Source organism: Talpa europaea (assembly GCF_964194135.1).
Source record: "Talpa europaea genome assembly, chromosome: 14".
Classification (NCBI taxonomy): domain Eukaryota; kingdom Metazoa; phylum Chordata; class Mammalia; order Eulipotyphla; family Talpidae; genus Talpa; species Talpa europaea.
In genome coordinates, this window is record NC_140082.1 from 46550126 (window position 1) to 46569858 (window position 19733).

The 19733-nt window shown below is 43.8% G+C and overlaps 1 protein-coding gene across 2 annotated transcripts in view; it reads left to right on the plus strand.

Moving 5' to 3' along the window:
• NTPCR (nucleoside-triphosphatase, cancer-related) overlaps positions 1 to 15780 on the plus strand; it is a gene marked incomplete at both ends in the record, with an annotated part of 29390 nt that extends 13610 nt beyond the window's left edge. Inside the window, 2 exons of one of the 2 annotated variants that reach the window (XM_084253354.1) lie at positions 7508 to 7717; positions 15712 to 15780. In XM_084253354.1, the coding sequence (XP_084109480.1) occupies positions 7508 to 7717; positions 15712 to 15780 (279 nt within the window). The remainder of the gene's footprint in view (positions 1 to 7507; positions 7718 to 15711) is intronic. The other variant, XM_084253355.1, reaches the window with a different exon arrangement.
• Between the last annotated feature and the right edge of the window lie 3953 nt (positions 15781 to 19733).

A 19733-nucleotide genomic window follows, 5' to 3' on the forward strand; every position in this document is an offset into this window, starting at 1 on the left:
GCGCCATGTGGGTAGCTCCCTGGCCGGGGATCAAACTTGTGCTGTAGTGGCTGCGGAATGCCTCAGAGGCTGTGTCTTAACTCATTGCGCCATCAGGGAGGCCCTGCATACCTCTTTTTGTATCCATTTACCTCAGTAATTAGAAAAAGTATCATCATCATTTTACTGTAGGAAAAACAATCACCTTTCTCTCCCTCAGGCAGTTTCTAATAATAGGATATTAGAGATCCAACACACCAAACTTTTATCAAATGCTTAAATACTGATTAAAATGTATAATCAAGTGGAATTTGATTCCACCAAGCAAGTGGAATTAAAAAAAAATTAGTTATGATGAACACTGCCAGCTGATAAGGAAGGGGCAGGAGTTAGTATAAACTGGTGTCCCTGGCCCTGTCGCCTGTGCTGTGTGCTCCTGACCCAGGACCTTTCACCTGCAGTCACATCTGCCCACTAAAGTTGACCATTAGCAAGTGTCTATGCTTGTTAAAATGATGTTGGTGATATTAATTGTTCTGAGACCCCAAGTATGTAACTACATACTTGTTAAAATGATGTTGGTGATATTAATTGTTCTGAGACCCCAAGTATGTAACTACTGAAAGTCATAGGATTATTTTTTCATGGTTATACCTTATAGACCCCAGAAACTAAAGCACAGTTCCTTCTCATTGGAGGGAAAAGTAGTTTCTCAATGGTTAGGAGAATTTATTAGATTCCTTCTTCATATAAAAAGCATGCAGGTGGAACAAGAACAGACACACAGACCAATGGAATCAAATAGAAAATCCAGAAATAAACCCACAGATTTATGGTCAACTAATCTTTGACAAAGGAGCAAAGAATATGCATTGGCGCAAAGAAAGTTTGTTCAATAAATGGTACTGGGAAAACTGGGTCGCTGCATGCAAAAGAATGAAGCTTGACTACTACCTAACACCATGCACAAAAACCAACTCAAAATGGATTAAAGACCTGAAACCATAAAATACATAGAAGGAAATAATAGGTGAAACACTACATGATACGCACCTCAAAGACATCTTTACAGACACATCACCCAAAGCAGTGATAGTGAAGGCAAAGATAAACAACTGGGACCACATCAAATTAAAGAGCTTCTGCACAGCAAAAGAGACAATAACAAAAACAAAGAGAAATCCCATCGACTAGGAGAACATTTTGCACACAGCACTAATGATAAAGGACTGATCACAAAAAATCTACAAAGAGCTGATGAGACTCAACAAAAACAAAGAAAATAATCCAGTCAAAAAAATGGGCAGAAGAGCTAAAAAGAAACTTCTCTGAAGAAGAAATGCAAATGGCCAACAGGCATATGAAAAAATGTTCAACATCACTTGTAATCAGGGAAATGCAAATCAAAACTACAATGAGATACCATCTCACACAGTGAGAATGGCACATATTAAAAAAACTAGCAACAACAAATGTTGGTGAGATTGTGGAGAAAAAGGAACTCTCCTGTACTGTTGGGAGTGCAAACTGGTCCAACCACTATGGAGAGCTGTGTGGAGATTTCTTGACCTACTAAACATAGAGCTTCCATATGCTCCAGCAATTCCACTCCTAGGTATTTACCCAAAGGACACAGAAACATCAATTCCAAAGAGCACCTGCACCCCTATGTTTATAGAAGCACTGTTTACAATAGCTAAGCTTTGGTAACAACCCAAATACCCAAAAATAGATGACTGGATCAAGAAGAAATAGATGACTGGATCATATACACCATGGAATATTACTCAGCATTCCAAAAAGATAAACACATGCAATTTGTAGCAACATGGATGGCGCTGGAAGGGATCATGCTCAGCGAAATAAGCCAGAAAGAAAAAGAAAAATACCGGATGGTCTGACTCATAGCAGGAATCTAGAAAACTTAAATAAGGGACCAGGAAAAAGAATAACTATAAGAAAAAAAAATATCAAAATCAACAAACAACTATGAACCAGAGACACTCTATGGGGGGTGGGGGGCGGGGAAAGGAGGGCTTGGGGTCAAAATAACGGGGTTGTAATTGTATGGGGAATATAAAAAATAAAATTTAAATAAAATGTGAAAAAAAATTAAAAGAATAAAAGCGTGCAGGTGGTATTGCATATGGGCTAGAGAAGAAAGCTTTAATGTTAGATAATCCTGAGTTTGACCCCCAGCTCTGTCACTTTGGATAAATTGCTTGATCTCTAATATCCTTTCTTTCTATCTAAAACAGAGATGCAACATGAAATTATTGGAACTGAATGCCATAATGTTGTAAAGTACAATAGTTTCTGCCTGCTAAGAGGTGCAAACATAGGGGTAGTTCTGATTATTTTTCTTAAGAAATTGAGTAAAGTGATGGGTGTCAATATCTTGGGAGTGCCCTTGCATCAGAGGTCTCGTTTGTGTTTGCTAGGAGCCTGGGGGCCAGGGCAAACAAAAAATCTGTCATTTGTGGGATGCATAAGCCCAGAATCGATGCTGGCCCCTAGGCACTGGGATCATGAGAAGTATTGGGTTCCTGGTCCCACTGGGCTGACTATCCTGTTTCAGTAGTAGAATAAATAGTCCTTGTAGCTTAGAAAATACCAGGGTGTTTTGTGGTCAGGTGCTCATGTGGGTGAGTCCTGGGGAGGCCAGTGAGGACATTTCAGGGGGCACCTCAGAACTAATCTGCTGACCTGGGGCAGGGATCTCTGGCATGTGGGTAGGGGCAGCTTCCATCCAGAGTGTGTCCTAATTGGGGAAGGGATGGGCTGCAGGGAGTGCCGGGCAGTCTAGACATCTTGCCTGGCTGTTGGCCTGTGTTTTTGCTCCCTGAGGACACACAGTCAGCATGCCACCAGACTACTAAGGAATTCTGAAGCTTTTGGACTTGGCATAAATACACACAAAGATCTAATTGTAGCTCTGCATTTTTAGCTAATAACCTAAGAAGGTCAATTGTGGGCTTGCTAGTTCATAGCTGTTGTTTTCACCATTGGCCTTTCTGGATTCCCCAGAACTTGTGGCTATTTAGGGGGAGGCTTCAGTTCTGCTGCCTGACTTTGGGCAGATATCCCTGACCCTTCTCTCCCATGACTTCTGGTATTTGCTGGTCTGGGCAGGCAAACTCAGAAGGGAGTGTGTGTTGCATATGAAAAAAAAAAAATACCGCCAAAGACACTTGCTATGTAAATAATTCAGAATTCTGCAAAGACTAGTTAGCTTTTCCTAGGTCCTATTTTGGGTAATTGAAATGGCTTATTTTAGGTTTACATTTTCTTTGTAGTCTTCAAAGTATACACAAAGATTAAACAAAGAACAGAGAGATCACACTATTTTCATGTCTCTGGCATAACTGGTATAAAGATATTTTGTTGTTGCTCTAAATCGATTTTAGTCTTTCTGGAAAGCAAACGAGTTGAGTGCAACCAAAGCTATAAAATTATTCATAGCTTCTCTCACCCCTGGCCGGTCAATTTAGGACTCCATCCTAAGGAAATATCTTTTCCCTTAGAACAAAGGAACTAAAATAGGCTTTGCACAGAGATGCTTTTCTCACCCTTTGTGACAGTGAAAATGTGTGATCTACTGAAATGGAAGCCTAAGAGAGGGGTGTGGTGACAGAAAGCTGTAGCGGAGCCCTTAGTAATGATGCTGCGTGTATTGTCCCCTAGGGAGAGAGGGGTGTGAGGGAGAAAGACCGCATCCCAGATAGTGTGCTCAGAGCCTGAAGTTCTTCACACACTCCTCATCCCTATCTCTGCTGTAGCTAGTCCAGGAACCCTTTATTACTTCCCCACCACTGGAAACGGCAGGTCCTGATGGCTTCAAACCTGAGTCATCAGGCCATCTTGATGAGCTCAGAGGAGAAATTAGAACAGTGTAAACACAGTCGTGTATTTTTTACTGGTTTATATTTTGTTACCTTCTAAAATTGCTTAATATATATAAATAAAATAATTCTTAACATAATAATGGTTCTTTTAAATTCTTGATAATGTTCATTAGATAATTAGGACAACAAGCAAAGTATTTATAGGCTTCTGAGTGACTTAGCATCTGCTGTCTCTCAGAAGAGCAACAATAGCTTCATTTTTCACTGAAAATCCCAGACTTGTTTTTTTTTTTTATTCCTAGAGTTCCTGGTTAAAAAAAGTCCCTCATTCTGTACCACATTGAGATTTTATTTAAGCTAAGGTTTTAAAACAAGCATTTCCAGTTGGTAGGAAATAATGTATGCAGGCGGGTATGTCTAGACACCTGTGCAGAAGATTCAGTAATGTGAGCACTCATCAGAGAGTCTCAGGAAGGGCAATTGTAGAGCCCTGTGCTTTATATGTGTGCCCACTCATGTATTTACACCTTTGCCCAGTGCATTTGACTACTGGGCACACACATTGATTCTCTTTGTCTGAATTGACTGCTTTCGAAACTTTCATTTTGATGTGCAAGAGTAGATTCTGTTTGGCTCTTAGTTGCTGGAAAGATAACATCTATGATTATCCATAGTCCTGGAGGCAGCAAAATGTCCCAAACACTCCTTGGTAAGAGTCAGGTCGGTTGGAATGGCCTGCCCTTCTGCTGTTGACTGTCTATATCCTGAAGACCAGGTGGCTGATAGCTGCTTTATTTCTCCCGGTGTGACACTCATTTTGGAAGAAGGAATGAGGAGCGCTAGAAATGCCGAAGTTTGAGTGATTGTTTAGACCTCTCATCCTCAGATAATTACAGTGGATCCCTTCCCATTCTTTCTGCTAATAAAATGAGTGGGGAACTTTGTTACATGCATATGATACTAAGTAGGAAAATAAAGAGGATGCCACTTCCAAAAAGCTTGAAAACCTCAGTTCTAATGCTTCCCTCCAGTTGCTCTGGGTTTCGCCCCCACAACTTCATATTGTCTGTAACTAAGATGTCTAGCTTGTCTGCTTGACTCCACGCAGCTAGTGGCCTGTCAAGCATGATTTGGGATCCTTCCTGCCTTAGGATGTCTCAACTGTTGAACAAAATCTCCACCCCTCTGGACACCATACAAAGCTTTAGGCTCTGCCCCCTGAGCCCCTCCTTCCACTGTCTGCCGTGTGCACCACAACACAGGCCACACTGTAGTATAGCTCTGGTGCAGCTGTAGTGTGGTGGAGCAGACTTAAGCTTAACTCAACCAAACATTCTGATAATGTATTGATGTCATTATTAAGGAGTCTAAGAACTAAAGTAAAAAGTACTAAGTAAATCTGCTTTACATACAGGTTTCAAAATAATCATTTATACAAAGATATGTAGAACATGCTTGTCACAATGGATCAGACAAAGACAAGCTGCAGGACTGACCCTCGATCTGAGACCATAGGTCTGAGACATTGGTGGGGAGTAAAGAATGGGGGTGCGGGGTGGAGGTGGTGGAGGGCGACGATAGCATAGTGGAGTGTGGTGGAGGACTGGAGGGGAGAAATCCTACATTGTGAAAAAATAAACAAGAATGGTAAATAAATAAGATATGCTTGTCACTAAGCATTCAGTGAAGTATTATGTGTTCTGTTGTGTCCCTGCTCTGAAGAAACTATTCAAAGTCATAGCAGCTTTCTCTAGGAAGACTTTCTGGAAAGGACTTATTTAGTCTGTAGCATACTGCCCCCAAATTTAGCAATTTATTTTATTTTTTTAAAGATTTATTTATTATTTATTTTACACAAGCACTGGGTACAGTCAGAAGCGCGGGAGGGTGAGAGAATTCACCAGAGCCAGAGTGGGGAACAGAACAGGCAGACTGACGAAATACACTGCTGAGGGGAGCAGAGGACGTGGCAGGAGAGGTCTGCGCGCCGTGTGGGACCCTCACCGGTGGCCGGGGATCAAACCTGCACTGCAGAGGCTGAGGGCAGCTTTGCAGTTCAGCGCTCAACTGCTGCACCACCAGGGGAGGCCCAAATTTAGCAGTTTAAAACAACAAATATTTATTATCTCTCATAGTTTCCCTGTGTCAGGAAGCCAGGAATGGGCTTAGTTGGGTGGTTCAGCCTCAATGTCAAGTGTTAGCCTGGCGGCAGTCACCTAGGCTGGACTAGAAAAGGTCCACATGCCAGTTCAGCCTCGTGGTTGCTGGGATCCTTAGCACTTGGCTCTGAGTGTCCTCATAACACGACAGCAGTGTTCTGGAGTGAGTGGTCTCAGAGAAAGGGATTAAGACCAAGCTGGAAACAGTAGTCTTTGTTTTTAATTGGAGTAACATGGATTATATCATTACATATGTTTCATGCGTACAACTTTGTGAATTAACATCTGTATGCTACACTGTGTTCCCTACTAAAGGTCTAGTTTCTGTTCTTCTCCATCCAATTGGTATCTTTTATCCAAGTTACCCCCCTCCCTTTCTCTTCTCTTCTGGTAACCACTGTTTTGTTCTTATATTCTAAAAGCTTTTGTTTTATCTTCTAATTACGGGTGAAATCAGCGTTTGTCTTTATCCATCTGACTTATTTTACTTAGCACAGTGCTTTCTAGGTTCATCCATATTATTGCAAATGGCAGGATTTCATCTTTTTTTTCTTAAATAACTGAATAATAATCTTTATCTACTCATGGGTAAATGGGCACTTGTGTTGTTTCCAGCTCTTGGCTGTTGTGAATAATGCTGTGATGAATTATGGGGGTGCATCTATGCTTTTGAATTCATGTTCTCATGTTCTTAGGGTAAATATCCAGAAATGGGATAATGGATTGTATAGAATTTCTATTTTTTGTTTTTGAGGAACGTCTATAAGGAAATAGTAGTCTTTCTTACCTAATCTTAAAATCAGTTCTGTTCTGTTCTAGCGGCCACACAGACCCAATTCAGTTGGTACTGTGTGGGAGGGGTCTACAAAGAGTGTGACTCTCAGTAGCTGGACAACCCTCTTGGAGTCTGGTTGCTCGCCTGTTCCTGTGGGGTTTTCAAGGAAGTAATGTCCACAAATGGGTATCAGTCATTAAAAAGGATTCTGGAATTTAAAGGGCAAAAATTCTGCTCACTTTTTCTTAAGCTTTTTAAGATGTCTTTTAATTTTCACTTCTTTTTTCTTTCCCTCTTAGTGCAGATTATGAAATACACAGGTATCTGCCTACAGCAGTAACCTCTTCCTAGAAGATAGCTTATATGACTCAAAATTGGGAAAAAAAAAAAAAGAAGGTAGTATTAATAAAAAGAGTTCCCAGACCAGTTGTCTCATTTCTTTCACACCTGAGGCATTTGAGTCCTACTTTTTTCCTGGGTGTATATAAATATAAAGCTTGGTCGGAGCAATTGCCAAGGAAACTGGATGGCACAGGGAATTGAATTTTCTGGATGCTGCCCTCTCCAAAGGAGTCCTTCCAGATTAGTTTGCTAATTAATTGTTCCATGTGGACTGGGTGACTGACTTCCAAAGTGTAGCTCACTCACCTTGGTATAACTGTTGGTTGGTGAGTGACTGGGGCTGAGGACCCCTGGGCCTTTGCCTGATGTGACTCTAATGTTCCAATTAATGTCTTTGTCATCTGCAGGCAAGTTCCAGAAGTGGCCCTGAGTATGGAGTGTGTGTCATTGATGAGATTGGGAAGATGGAGCTCTTCAGTCAGCCTTTCATCCAGGCTGTTCGTCAGACACTGTCCACCCCAGGGACTGTAGTCCTCGGCACCATCCCAATACCAAAAGGAAAACCTCTGGCCCTTGTGGAAGAAATACGAAACAGAAACGACATTAAAGTGTTCAGTGTGAGTATGGCTGAAACTGAGCAAACCCAGGGGAACTGGGTTGACCCAGTCCTCACCCATGTGCTTAAGAATGCAGAATACCTAAAAGCAGATGCACAGTCAGAAACAATAACAGCAGTTATTTACACAGGGAGTAAAGAAAAATGAGGAGACAGAGAGAGAGAATATCCACAGGCTGGCATGTGGCCAGGTGCTGTGTCTGTCCTTCCCTAGGCAGCATCTGCTGAGCAGACATCAAGGTCCAAGCTAAAGCCCCATGTGGTAAGCTGGTGACTTCTCCACAGACACCCCTCCTCACTAGCAGTTTAACTGCCAAAGCCCCAGCAGCTTGACTGCTAAAAGCCTTAGCTTTGTCCCTTTTCCTATAAGCCCACACTCGGGAGGTGGAGACTAGAAAGCTCTACCTTTTTCCAGAGAGGTGGCTGTGAGCACTACCCAGCGGCTCAGAGGCTGCTCTTCACCTTTCCTCTGACACAGCCAGTCTTCCTTATCTGCAAAGACTCCCAACTGTTAGCCATTCGCCCTGCAATCTGCCTCCGTCTCCTTCCCCCACGAGAGGCCAGGACCTTGTCAGCAAATGACTTGCCTGAGTAGTGGATACTTCTGGCCTAACCCCAACTCTCCTTAGTGTGTGACCAAGTTGGGAATTAGGAGAGAAGAGGCTGAAATTACAGTTTCCAGCAGAGCTTCCAGATACTGTAGAGTCCAATGGCACATTCCACAGTGATGGAAGTGTACTATCTGCATTATAGAGATGCTATAGCCATTAGCTACATGTGGCTCTTTATCCTTCATGTAAATAAAATCATATTGAATAAAATGAAAAATTTAATTCCTTGATCACACTGGCCATATTTCAGGTACTTAGTAGCTACATGGACAGCACAGTCTTGCTGCCAGCAGTATGGTCCTCACCCAGGAGCTTGCAAGGTGGGCAGTGTTGTAGGACCCACCCTGACCTAATGAATTGAATTCTCTGGGCAACAGCCGAGTAATCTGTTGAATCTGTTTGATAAGCTGTCTGGCGGTTTTCAGGCCCCTTAGAATTGGAGAAGCCCGAGGGTAGACCATGTGTGACAGATGAGTAGTTCTGTGTTACTAGCCAGTGGTGCTGCCTGAGCCTGTTGTAAGGGTCCCTGCTGACACTGCTGACACTGCACTGAAACACTTGCCTTTTCTTCCCTGTTACTTTCTGCCCTTAGTCAGATATTGACTGAGTTCTGCTCACATCCCTCACGCCTCTTCCCTAACCCCTATACTCTTTCCCCACCCCTCCCAGTTTAAAAGCTCACTGGCCTTACAGGTGCCAAGTAAACTGACTAGTCAGTCTGGTAAAATCATTCCTGTCGGGACAAGTAGTGAGTAAGCTCTCACTCCAAATGCCAGTGAACTTACATCCCTGGCTAAGATGTCACCGTGGCCAGCTGATATTAGTGGGGCATCCATATGTTGTCACCAGAGTGTCCTGGGGTACTTTGAGGATAGTAAACAACCATTAGGGTTAGACCAGCCTGACTTGGAAGAATGTGTTTCTGTATAACTTCATTTATTCCTTCTTCATTTGGTAAATATTGTTATATCTAAGGCATCATTCTAAGACTTGGCGATAAATAAGACTGATCAAGTCCTTGACCTCATGAAGTGAACATTTTAGTACAGGGACTAGAAAACAAAATCTAAACAAACATTTAAGAAGATTTTCACAGCTAAGTAGTTTTCCATCATGTATATAAATACATGATGGAAAACTACTTAGCTGTGAAAATAAATGAACCTTTGCCATTTAGACAACATGGATGGATAATACCAAGCAGGGGATAATACCAGGCGAAATAAGTCAGAGGAAGAAAGACAAAGGCCAGATAATTTCACTCATGTGAAATATAGAGAAATAAAAAAAAGGAACTGATAAAACAAACCCTAGAAATATTACTGCAGAATTTAGGGTACTAGAGAGGGAGTAAGGGAGTGTGGAAACAAAGTGAGGAGGGGCCCCAATGGTCTAGGTATAGGGGCTGTGTGGGTGCTTTGATGCTGGGTGGTGTGTGGTGACATACATCTGAGGAGGTATGTCCCTGTTCCCCTAAATTTCATGCACACACATAGTGTTACAAACCAATGTTACAAACAAAAAAACTACTAACCTAAAACTAACTCTTGGAAAATATATAGAAACAAGGAATAATTCTTTGTAATCTTGAGTTGGACAGTCTTATTTGATACACCACCAAAAGTACAAGTGACAAAAGGATAAACTATAATTTTTCAACCTTAAAATTTTGTTCTTAAAAGGACACTACAAAAGTAAAATGCCAACCCACAGATGGGGGAAAATATTTGCAGATTACAGCCGCTCAGGGAGTTGTATCCCTGCGTGTACTGGCAACTCTTATAACTTAATAAAAAGACAAACTAGTTAGAAAATGGGCAAAGGATTTAACTAGGCATGTCTCCAAGAACAGACACATAACGAATAAGTCTTAAAAAGATGTGAAGCATCATTAGCAATATCAATGCAGTCAAAACTACCATTAGATACCACTTCACACCCACTAGGCTGGCTATCCTAAAATTTAAGAAAAGAAATGGAAAATAACAAGTGTTAGTGAGGATGTGAAGTTGGAACTCTCATCCACTGCTGTTGGGAGGGCAAAAATGTGAAAAACACTTGGGCAGTTCCTCAAAAGGTAAAATTGGAGTTACCATATAACCCAGCAGTACCGCTTCTCAGTATATGCTCATAGATCGGAATTGAGACTATATATTCACACAAAACTTGTACATGTGTGTTCATAGGAGCATTGCTCATAATAGCCAGAGTGGGGACAACCCAAGTGTCCATGAGCTGATGGTTGCACAAGTAGAATGTGGCCTACACATACAACCAGCTATCTTTCAGCAATAAGAAGGAATGGATACTTGGCTACAGCATCAATGAGTGGCTAAGTTCACAGTATGTTCAGTGAAAGAAGCCCATCACAAAGGTTACATATTGCATAATTCCATTCCTATGTTCAGAACAGGCAAATTTACAGAGACAGAAAATAGTGGTTGTCAAGGACCTGGGGGAAGAGGAGGGGGAAGACGGGCAGTGAATGAGAATGGAAATAATGGGAGTGGTGATAAAAATATTCTAAGTAGACAGTGCTGATGATTGTATAACTATGAATATACTTGGGCCTCCCTGGTGGCACGGCGGGTTGAGTGCAACGCTGTGAAGCTGTCCACAGCCTCTCAGTGCGGGTTCGATTCCGGCTGGCCAGGGAGATACCCACATGGCACAGCAGACCTCTCCTGTCTTGCATGCTGCTCCCCTCAGCAGTGTATTTTGGTCCATCTGCCTGTTCTGCTCCCCGCTCCGTCTCTGGTGAATCCTCTCACCCTTCCACGCCACTGACCTGTACCCCAACTCTTGTATAAAAATAAATCTTTAAAAAAAATTGTGGGGCCTCCCCTGGTGGCGCAGGTGGTTGAGCTCAGCGCTGTGAAGCTGTCCAAGGCCTCTGCAGTGCCAGTTCGATCCCGGCCGGCTGGCGAGGGTCCCACATGGCGAGCAGACCTCTCCTGTCTCACCTACTGCTCCCCTCAGCAGTGTATTTTGTCAGTCTGCCTGTTCTGTTCCCCACTCTGTCTCTGGTGAATCCTCTCACTCTCCTGCACATCTGGCCTTTACCCTGGTTCTTGTATAAATAAATAAATAAATCTTTAAAAAAAAATAAAAATAAAAATAAAAAAACTATTATATACTAAAACCCCCTGAATTATGCCCCATTAGGGGTTGAATTTTATGGCATATGAATTATATATAAATTAAGCAATTTTCTGTATATACTCTTCCTCCTCCAGGGAGATGTGGCATTGTGGCTTTAACTCTGGGTTCTAAAGAATCCCAAGTAATTCTTAGTTTAGAAACATCAACTTTCGAGAAAAAAGTAGAGCTGAGCTGGTGGATTCATGAATGATTCTATTTTTAGGTTCACTATATTGAAATAAAACATGAAACAAACAGGCTACTAATAACTTGTTATGTGTTAACTTACAATAATAAACAAAGTGTTGTCACATTAATTCTTTTTATAATCCCTTGCCTATTGGAAACTTTTCTGGGCCCTTCCCAGTTTCAAGGAAATGAGGGTGATTTTGTTTTAGTTTCTTGCATAGTACATATGCAGAGAGCATGTTTTCCTGTATCCGGATGTTTACAGCTTTCCTGAATTTATGGCCAGAATTACTGACCTTGGACTCACTCTTAGGCCTTTCTCTGTCCCCAGGAGGCACAGAGCAACTTGGATGCTTAAGATGATCAGTCTTTGTAACCTTTATTTATTCACTCAGCTGTATTTCAAAGACCCCCCTCAGCTTAGAATTTAATAAACATTCATCAAGTACCCACTCTGCCTGACTAGATGAGTGAGAGGCAGTTCCTGTCCTGCCCAGTCCCCATGGAGATGGAGTCTAATCTTTTCTTCACCCAAAGGCCACTGGGTTACTCCCCTCTGACAGCCCCTGCATTGGGCAGAGTCACTGGACTTCCTTCTCTGTCTTAAGCCTACATTATGGGGTGTGGGGGTGGACAGGGCACCTTTGTTCTTTTCTGCAGCCTTCCTCTCCTCCTTTTACAGTTCTCACCCCCCACTTTCCTTTTTTTTTTTTTTTTAAGATTTATTTATTTATTTATACACGCACTGGGTACAGTCAGAAGCGCGGGAGGGTGAGAGAATTCACCAGAGCCAGAGTGGGGAGCAGAGCAGGCAGAAGGACCGAAGTACACTGCTGAGGGGAGCAGCGGGCAGCAGGAGAAGTCTGCGTGCCATGTGGGACCCTCGCCAGAGGCCTGGGATCGAACCGGCGCTGCAGAGGCTGCGGGCAGCTTCGCAGCCCAGCGCTCAACCACTACACCACCAGGGAGGCCCTTAAAGATTTATTTTATTTATACAAGAACCGGGGTACAGGCCAGATGCACGGGAGGGTGAGAGGATTCACCAGAGACAGAGCAGGGAACAGAACAGGCAGACCAACGAAATACACTGCTGAGGGGAGCAGCGGGCGAGACAGGAGCGGTCGGCTCATCATGTGGGTTGCTCAGAGGCCGGCGGGGATCTAATCGGCACTGCAGAGGCCTTGGACAGCTTCACAGCGCTGCGCTCAACCGCCTGCGCCACCAGGGAGGACCCCACTTTCCTTTTTTAATTAGCCACTCAGGAAAGACTAAATGTGGTGACTAAATAAAAAGTAACCTGGTCTTCTACATAAAGGGAAGGGTCCTTGAGGTTTACAGATGATGCTTGTTCTTGTCTTTGGGAGTTTGTCTTTGGGGTACAAGAAACATAATAGTAGTAGTAGTAGTAGTAGTAGTAGTAGTCAGTTTCACATAGACATCTCAATGCATGCTTTTCAGAAATAATCTTAGGGAGGCCAAAAGGGGGGGGGGGTGTTGCAAAACATGAATGTAGTTGCTGCATTCTGTTCACTATTTTTTTTTAAAGGATTTTTTTTTAAAGATTTATTTATACAAGCATTGGGTACAGTCAGAAGCGCGGGAGGGTGAGAGAATTCACCAGAGCCAGAGTGGAGAACAGAACAGGGAGACCGATGAAGTACACTGCAGAGGGGAGCAGCGGGCATGGCAGGAGAGGGCTGCACACCATGTGGGACACTCGCCCGGTGGCCGGGGATCGAACTGGTGCTGTAGAGGCTGTGGGCAGCTTCGCAACCCAGCACTCAACCACTGTGCCACCGGGGAGGCCCTCTGTTCACTATTTTTTAATGAGAAAATGTTCTTAGAATGTCTTTTCCAATTCTTATATTTATTCTTCCCATGTCCAACTGAGGCTTGGAAAGAGCTGACTGTTAGGGGCAGTTGGCACTGTTCCTCCTGTACCACCCTGAGCCCCCAGCAGTTACTGAGGAGGGAGGGAGGGGATCTTGGCAGGGCGGCCACTGACTCACCAGGACCCCTGGGTGATGCCCATCAGCCTTTGGCAAGCTCTTTTCTTCCTGTGCTTAGTCTTGTGTGAAACGGGGATAATCATGCGGGTCTCATTTGCCACAGGCCCAGTGTGAAATTGAAATGAAACAAGATAGGGTCTTAAGAGCTTTGTATGGAATCCAGGGCTGCAGCATGAGTTTGATGCTGGAGATGACGAGGCATCTCCCTGGAGTGTGTATCTGGGGCTGTGTGGCATGGCAAGGCTCTTTGGGCTCCTAATTTTATTCTCTCTGATGCAAGCCTTGGCTGTGCCCTCACTCATAGCTGGTATTGTGGGTAATGGAGTTTCCTGCCTTAACACCCTTGGCTTACCTTCATATGCCCCCAACTATTTCATCTCAAGATTTAAGGGGTTAAAGAATAAAAACAAAGTTGTGCTAATGACCCATAGGAAGAGGTCTTCCCTTCCCCCATCCTCCCTGCAGATTGCTGATTCTGTTACCTGTAAATTCCAGCTGCTGTAATGGACATATACAGTGGGGCAACGTCAGCTGGCCTGTGCGGAACTGGTGATCCACCTGTGGCAGCTCCTTTTAATAGCTGGACAGGGAAGTGTCTCCGCTGGGAGGCAGTAGTGACTCCGGGGAGCAGTGCTGCGCTTCCCTCGTCACTCCCCCCTGCAAACTCAGGGTTAGTTCTCCCATCTGGAAGGAACTGGTGTTCCCTTCCCTTCTTTCTCCCCTTCCCTCACTTCTTTTTTGCTTTTTCCCTCTCTCCTCTACATCTCTCCTCTCCACTCAACATCTCATCCTTTGCTTTTTAAACGAGGTGATAAAATAAATGTTTAGAGAAAAGGAAGTGATCCCAGATGCCCTTCACCTCTGAAGTCGCCTCTTGAGGAACCCCATGCACTCTCAGAGACTCAGAAGGCAGAACCGGGTGACTTCCTAGTGAAGTCAGGGTGGAAGAGGAACCCCGGGCTTGGGGTCATGTTGTCTGTCCTTTTCCACCCTGCTGCTAAAGCCACATGACACTCCCCAGCCAGCCTGCTGAGTTTCCATCACTGCCTGCTTGTCTACCTCTTTCCTCTTCAAATCAGGATTTCCTTGAATGCAAACAGCAGAAATGGACCTCAGTTAATTTAAGCAAAATACCAGCAAAGAACTTTCTAAGGTGATGAGGTTTCTCTTCCTGCAGAAGGCAAAGCTGATGTTGTTCATTTTGCTGGAGCCAGAACTGCCCCGGGAGTGATGTGGCTACTGGATGGTGTCCTCCAACACTGCTGTTAGGGTGTCAGCCTCAGCCATTTGCTGCTACGCTCACTTTTTTTTTTTGGTATTCAAAAGAATAATTTTATAAGACATAAGCAAAGAGATTGTTAGGAGCTGTTCATTGACAAGGATATGGTTGACTACTTCTCTAAGGACTCAAATTTTCAGGAAGATTTCCAGGGCTCAGCTCACACTCCTTACCCGAGGGCTAGTTTCCTAGTTGGTCACCTTCCAAAAGAAAATCCTATAAAGATGAGTGGATGCTGGAGAACAAAAAGTAGTAAATTGTGTTGTGCACTTCCTCATCAGACATTTGTTTGGCATCTACTGTGTGCCAGGTGTGGTCAGACTCAGGTGTGATGTGCAGTGGGACCAGGCCCATTGCTCCCAGAAATCTGGGTGTGACTCATGACCAGGGAGTGGGGTGCTCTTAGTGAGCCCACCTGCAGGGCAGCCCTACTGCTGGCTTCTCAGCCACTTCCTCTGCTTAGGTCAGGTCCCACCCTTAATCCCCTCTTCCAGTCCAGAGGGCCTCGCACAGGACTCAAGTCACAACTCCTTTCAGCAAAATCCCCTTGCACTTGAGGAGCAGTCACTCTGCAGCAGCTGGCACGGGATTTCCTAGCCCCATCCTGCTCTCTGCTCCTGAGGAGCTCTTGAGGGCTTCCTTCTGGGCCCCAAACATACCTCACCCTCTGTTGGCCCCCCAGGCTCTTTTTTCCAAATATAACTTATCAGTGGCTAGAAGAAAAAGGAAGGGACTCTGAAGCCCCATCTCTTGCTTCTTCCCACAGGTCACCAAAGAAAATAGAAACCACCTTTTGCCAGATATTGTGACGTGGGTGCAGAGCAGCAGGAAGTGACGGTCCGCATTCCTGGTTTCCTGCACGTGAAGAAATGTGCTTGTTTGAGAGGTGCCCATTCAGTGGCCTGTCAAGCTTTTATGCCTTCGGGACTATGAAACCTTGTGGGCTTTGCCAAAGGAAGAATGACAGCTGGTTTCCATAAAATGTTTAAAAGATCAAATTAGCCTTAATGTGGAATTGACTACAAGATCAACAATCCATTGTGGCTTATTTATGCCCAGAGATTTCTGTTTATTTCCTCTTGCAGTTGTGCGTATGATTTAGGTAAATTACAACATGAAAAACAGTTTTCCCAGTATTAGACAGAATTGCCCCCATTGAAGTTTATAAACGTGCTCGGGAGAAGCGGGTGAAGAGAGCTCGCTAATCAATTCTGCATGTCATGAAAATGAGCTCCCTCTCCAGGTGCACTGCAAATGACAGTGGCAACAGTTTCTTGATTTCTGAAATTATTATTTCAAAAGAACACCAATTTAGGTCTTCCCCTTACTGTTTGTATGTTTGCTTATTACCTAATAAAGTAAATAGGAATATAATGGTTACTGGCAGCGATTTCTACTGTGGGAGAGACAAGCAGTGTTTAGAAATGTCCATAGTGTTGGACACGTACAACCCACGGGCCCCCTCTTTGACCACATTCACTTACCTTGTTTCCCTTCCAGCAAAAGGGGCAGGTAAATGTGGCTGGAGGAGGAGAAACCACATCTAGAAGGAGGCAGTTACCTGCTGTCTGCATGACCCCTGGGAGTGCCTGGTGTGAGAACCAGGCTGTCAGGAGCTATGGGGTAGAGGAGGGTTTAGCCCATAGTAGGTCACTGTAGAGAAAACTGCTGAAACTCCAGAATTCAGAGAGGATAAAAACAGACCTCCTAGTGGTTGATGGTACTGGAGTGATAAGGTCAATCAATGTTTTTAGGCCATTTTAATGAACTATGAATTTTTAGGATGTTTTAGTAACTCTCCTTAGCTACAAACCCAGCTGGGGTGCCCGTTAATAACCGTGGCCCATTCCCATCCTGTGTGGTGAGGTGACCTGTGGGCTGGGTCCTGGGCACAGTGGGAGTGCAGGGAGCTCTCCCATTTCTACACTAAGACAAGGGCCGGTGGTCCTGACAGGCTCTTAGGTTGGTGTCTCCTCAGCTTTTTATCCCAAGGTAACTTTAAGAAGCTTGATATGGATTTTCCAAGCCTTTGAGGGACCACAACTGGAAGGCCTAGTAGGTCATAAGCAAATCCTTTAAAAAGGGTGACCTGTCCTGTATGACAAAGAGGGCATCTCTGTCCCACTGCTCCTGATTTTGTCTCAAATTAGAAGGAAAATTAATGAACTTTATTCAAATAGGTAAAGTAGCTCATTTGAAGGCACACAGAGCTGCAGCCAAGTGTGCTTATGGAAGAGTTTGAGGTTAGAATCTTCTCAGATGTTGCCTATATGCAACTGAGATTCAGGCTGACCCCTGACATTCTTAGGATGCTGGGGCTTCTAAACACTCTTTAGGTAAAGAAGCAAGTTTGTTGGGGCCCTTACAGGATTTACCCAAGCCCTGATGGGTCTGGAGCCCCTTGTTCTTCCCAGTAGATAATTATTGTATTACCTTGCCAAACACCGATCAGGGAACATTGTAAGATGTCAGAAGAATTGCTGTATTTTATGAACTAATATTCAGTAAAGGACAATATTATGGTCTGAATGTTTGCATTCCTGCCAAATTCATATGCCGAACTGTGGTACTTAGAGGTGGGTACTTTGGGAGGTGATTTGGTCATGAGGATGGGGCCTTCATGAAGGGGGTTAGTGCCCTTATAAAATAGACCCCAAAGACCTCTCTCACCCCTTCTGCGTTATAAGGACACAGGAGAAGGCTGCTGTATATGAACCAGGAAGTGGGATCACCAGACACCAAATCCACTAGCACCTTGATCTTGGAGTTGCCAGCTTCGAGAACTGTAAGAAATATTTGTGTGTATACCACCCAGTGTGTGATAGCAAATAAGATGACTTCACAAGTAACCCCCACTCAGAGCCAAGTGTGCACAGCCTATAGAAAGAGCATTCTGCTGAGGCTTAAAGGAGGAGAGATGCTGAGGCCAGTCACCAGTTGAGGTCCATTCTCTTGCTGAGCACAAGCCAGGGCTAGAAGTGGAGACTGAGCACTGTCTGTGTTGGTGCCACTAGCCAGACCAGGAACCCTCAGGGAGGAAGGGGAGCAGTGGCTGGAGAAGGCAGACATCAGGAATACTCTTTTACACCTTAGTTTGAAGTGCCTACTGTTTAAACAAATCCAGTACCTAACATATAGATAGGTAGGAGTACTGGTTCAAGAAAAAATTCAGCTTGAAGAGTGCAAAATTTACATAGGTGCTACTGTATAAAGAATTTGCTAGAATAACATGGATGAGACAAAGCAAAACTGATTTACAGAATGAGTTTACAAAATCTTTCCGCCGTTAGCAGAAGGTACCAAAAACCACTAACTCACAGTATTTTAAAAACCATCTCTTTTTTCCTCTGAATAAGAGAAGCACATGTAGGGAGGCTGACAAGTCTTTTAAGTTCATAGAATATAATTTCTCTGGTCATCGTAACTGACAGGAAGAGTCCCCAGTAGAGTTGTGAGTTCATTCCCAGCTCTCAAATCATCAGTGGTCTAGCGGATGATGGCAGCCCAGAAACAGTGTAATGAGCCTTGCTCCTCCTTCTCATGTACCTCCATATTTTTAGAAGTTTGTGTTTGGGAAGATGGCACACTCGTGTGTGTGTGTGTGTGTGTGTGTGTGTGTGTTGACAACAGATGCTATGTCCCTGAAGATTGATTACTTGGGACAAAACAGTGGAAAGGTGTAGGAGGCTTGAGAGGAGAAGGGTAAGTAAACAGGCATTGCATTGCACATTTTATGGGCAAAAAGAAACTGGAGCATTGAGTGATTTTTAGAAACAACTTGCCAGACACAGATGGTTTCAACACAAAGAGCAAAATTTAGAATCAATAATGCCAGATTAGCCACATGATTTATATAAAACCAAAGCAGTACAGTTTTTATATTATCTTGAGAGGAGAAACAATTTTGTTCAACATCCAAATGCAGAAAATAACTCTCCAGCTGTATGCTGGCAAAAATTTGAATAACTCTGGCAAGAAACGTCATGTTAGGAAAATCTCCTTTAAATGGAGACTAATAATACAATATTTTGCAAGGAATACTCTGGTAAACAGCTGACTGAGGGAAGACCAGCTTAACTAGCTCATGAGTAGTAAATATAAAAGTTGTTTACCACAATTAAAAAAAGTGTGATGCATCATTGACGCTGGCCAAACAGCCACCAAGTGTCCTGACTGTGACCTCTCCTCTCGTGGGCATATCCCCCTGTGGCTAGGTGTGTGCACACATTCCCAGTACGTACATTTGAAACGATGTTCCTCTTCATAGACAAAGCAGAGCTGTGTTTTTATCTGAGGAATCTGACCTCACTGTTGATGGTAAACTAGAAATTTCCTTCACCCACTGTCTCTCAAAGGCTGCAGAGAGAATTAGGTGAGTAAGATCCAACACCAGAGAAGCAGCTCAGCGCTGGTTCTGGAGCTGAGTCCAGGCACTTTCGCCTTTTCCTTTGCATTGCCATTTCTTTACAGGTGTTACTTCCTGAGGAACATGGGGGCTTTCTGTGTTTCTTTCTTCTGAAAGCCCCAGGAGTGGTCAGCTGATTGCTGGCCACTGCTGGGCATTTGTCATTTTCTTGCTGAATTTAACGAGACACTCCATGTGAGGAGGCCACACTCACAGCTCAGGGCCTTAGAGTTTGGCTGTAAAATTGTCCAAGAGGATTTTAGGAGCTGCCAGCCAAGTTTGTTTGGCTAACTGAGAGAACTACTATAAGGTTCCTGTAAGGTTAAGCTTCTCATGAAACACCTGCAGACCAATCAGAAATAACCATGTCTGAGTCACCAGGG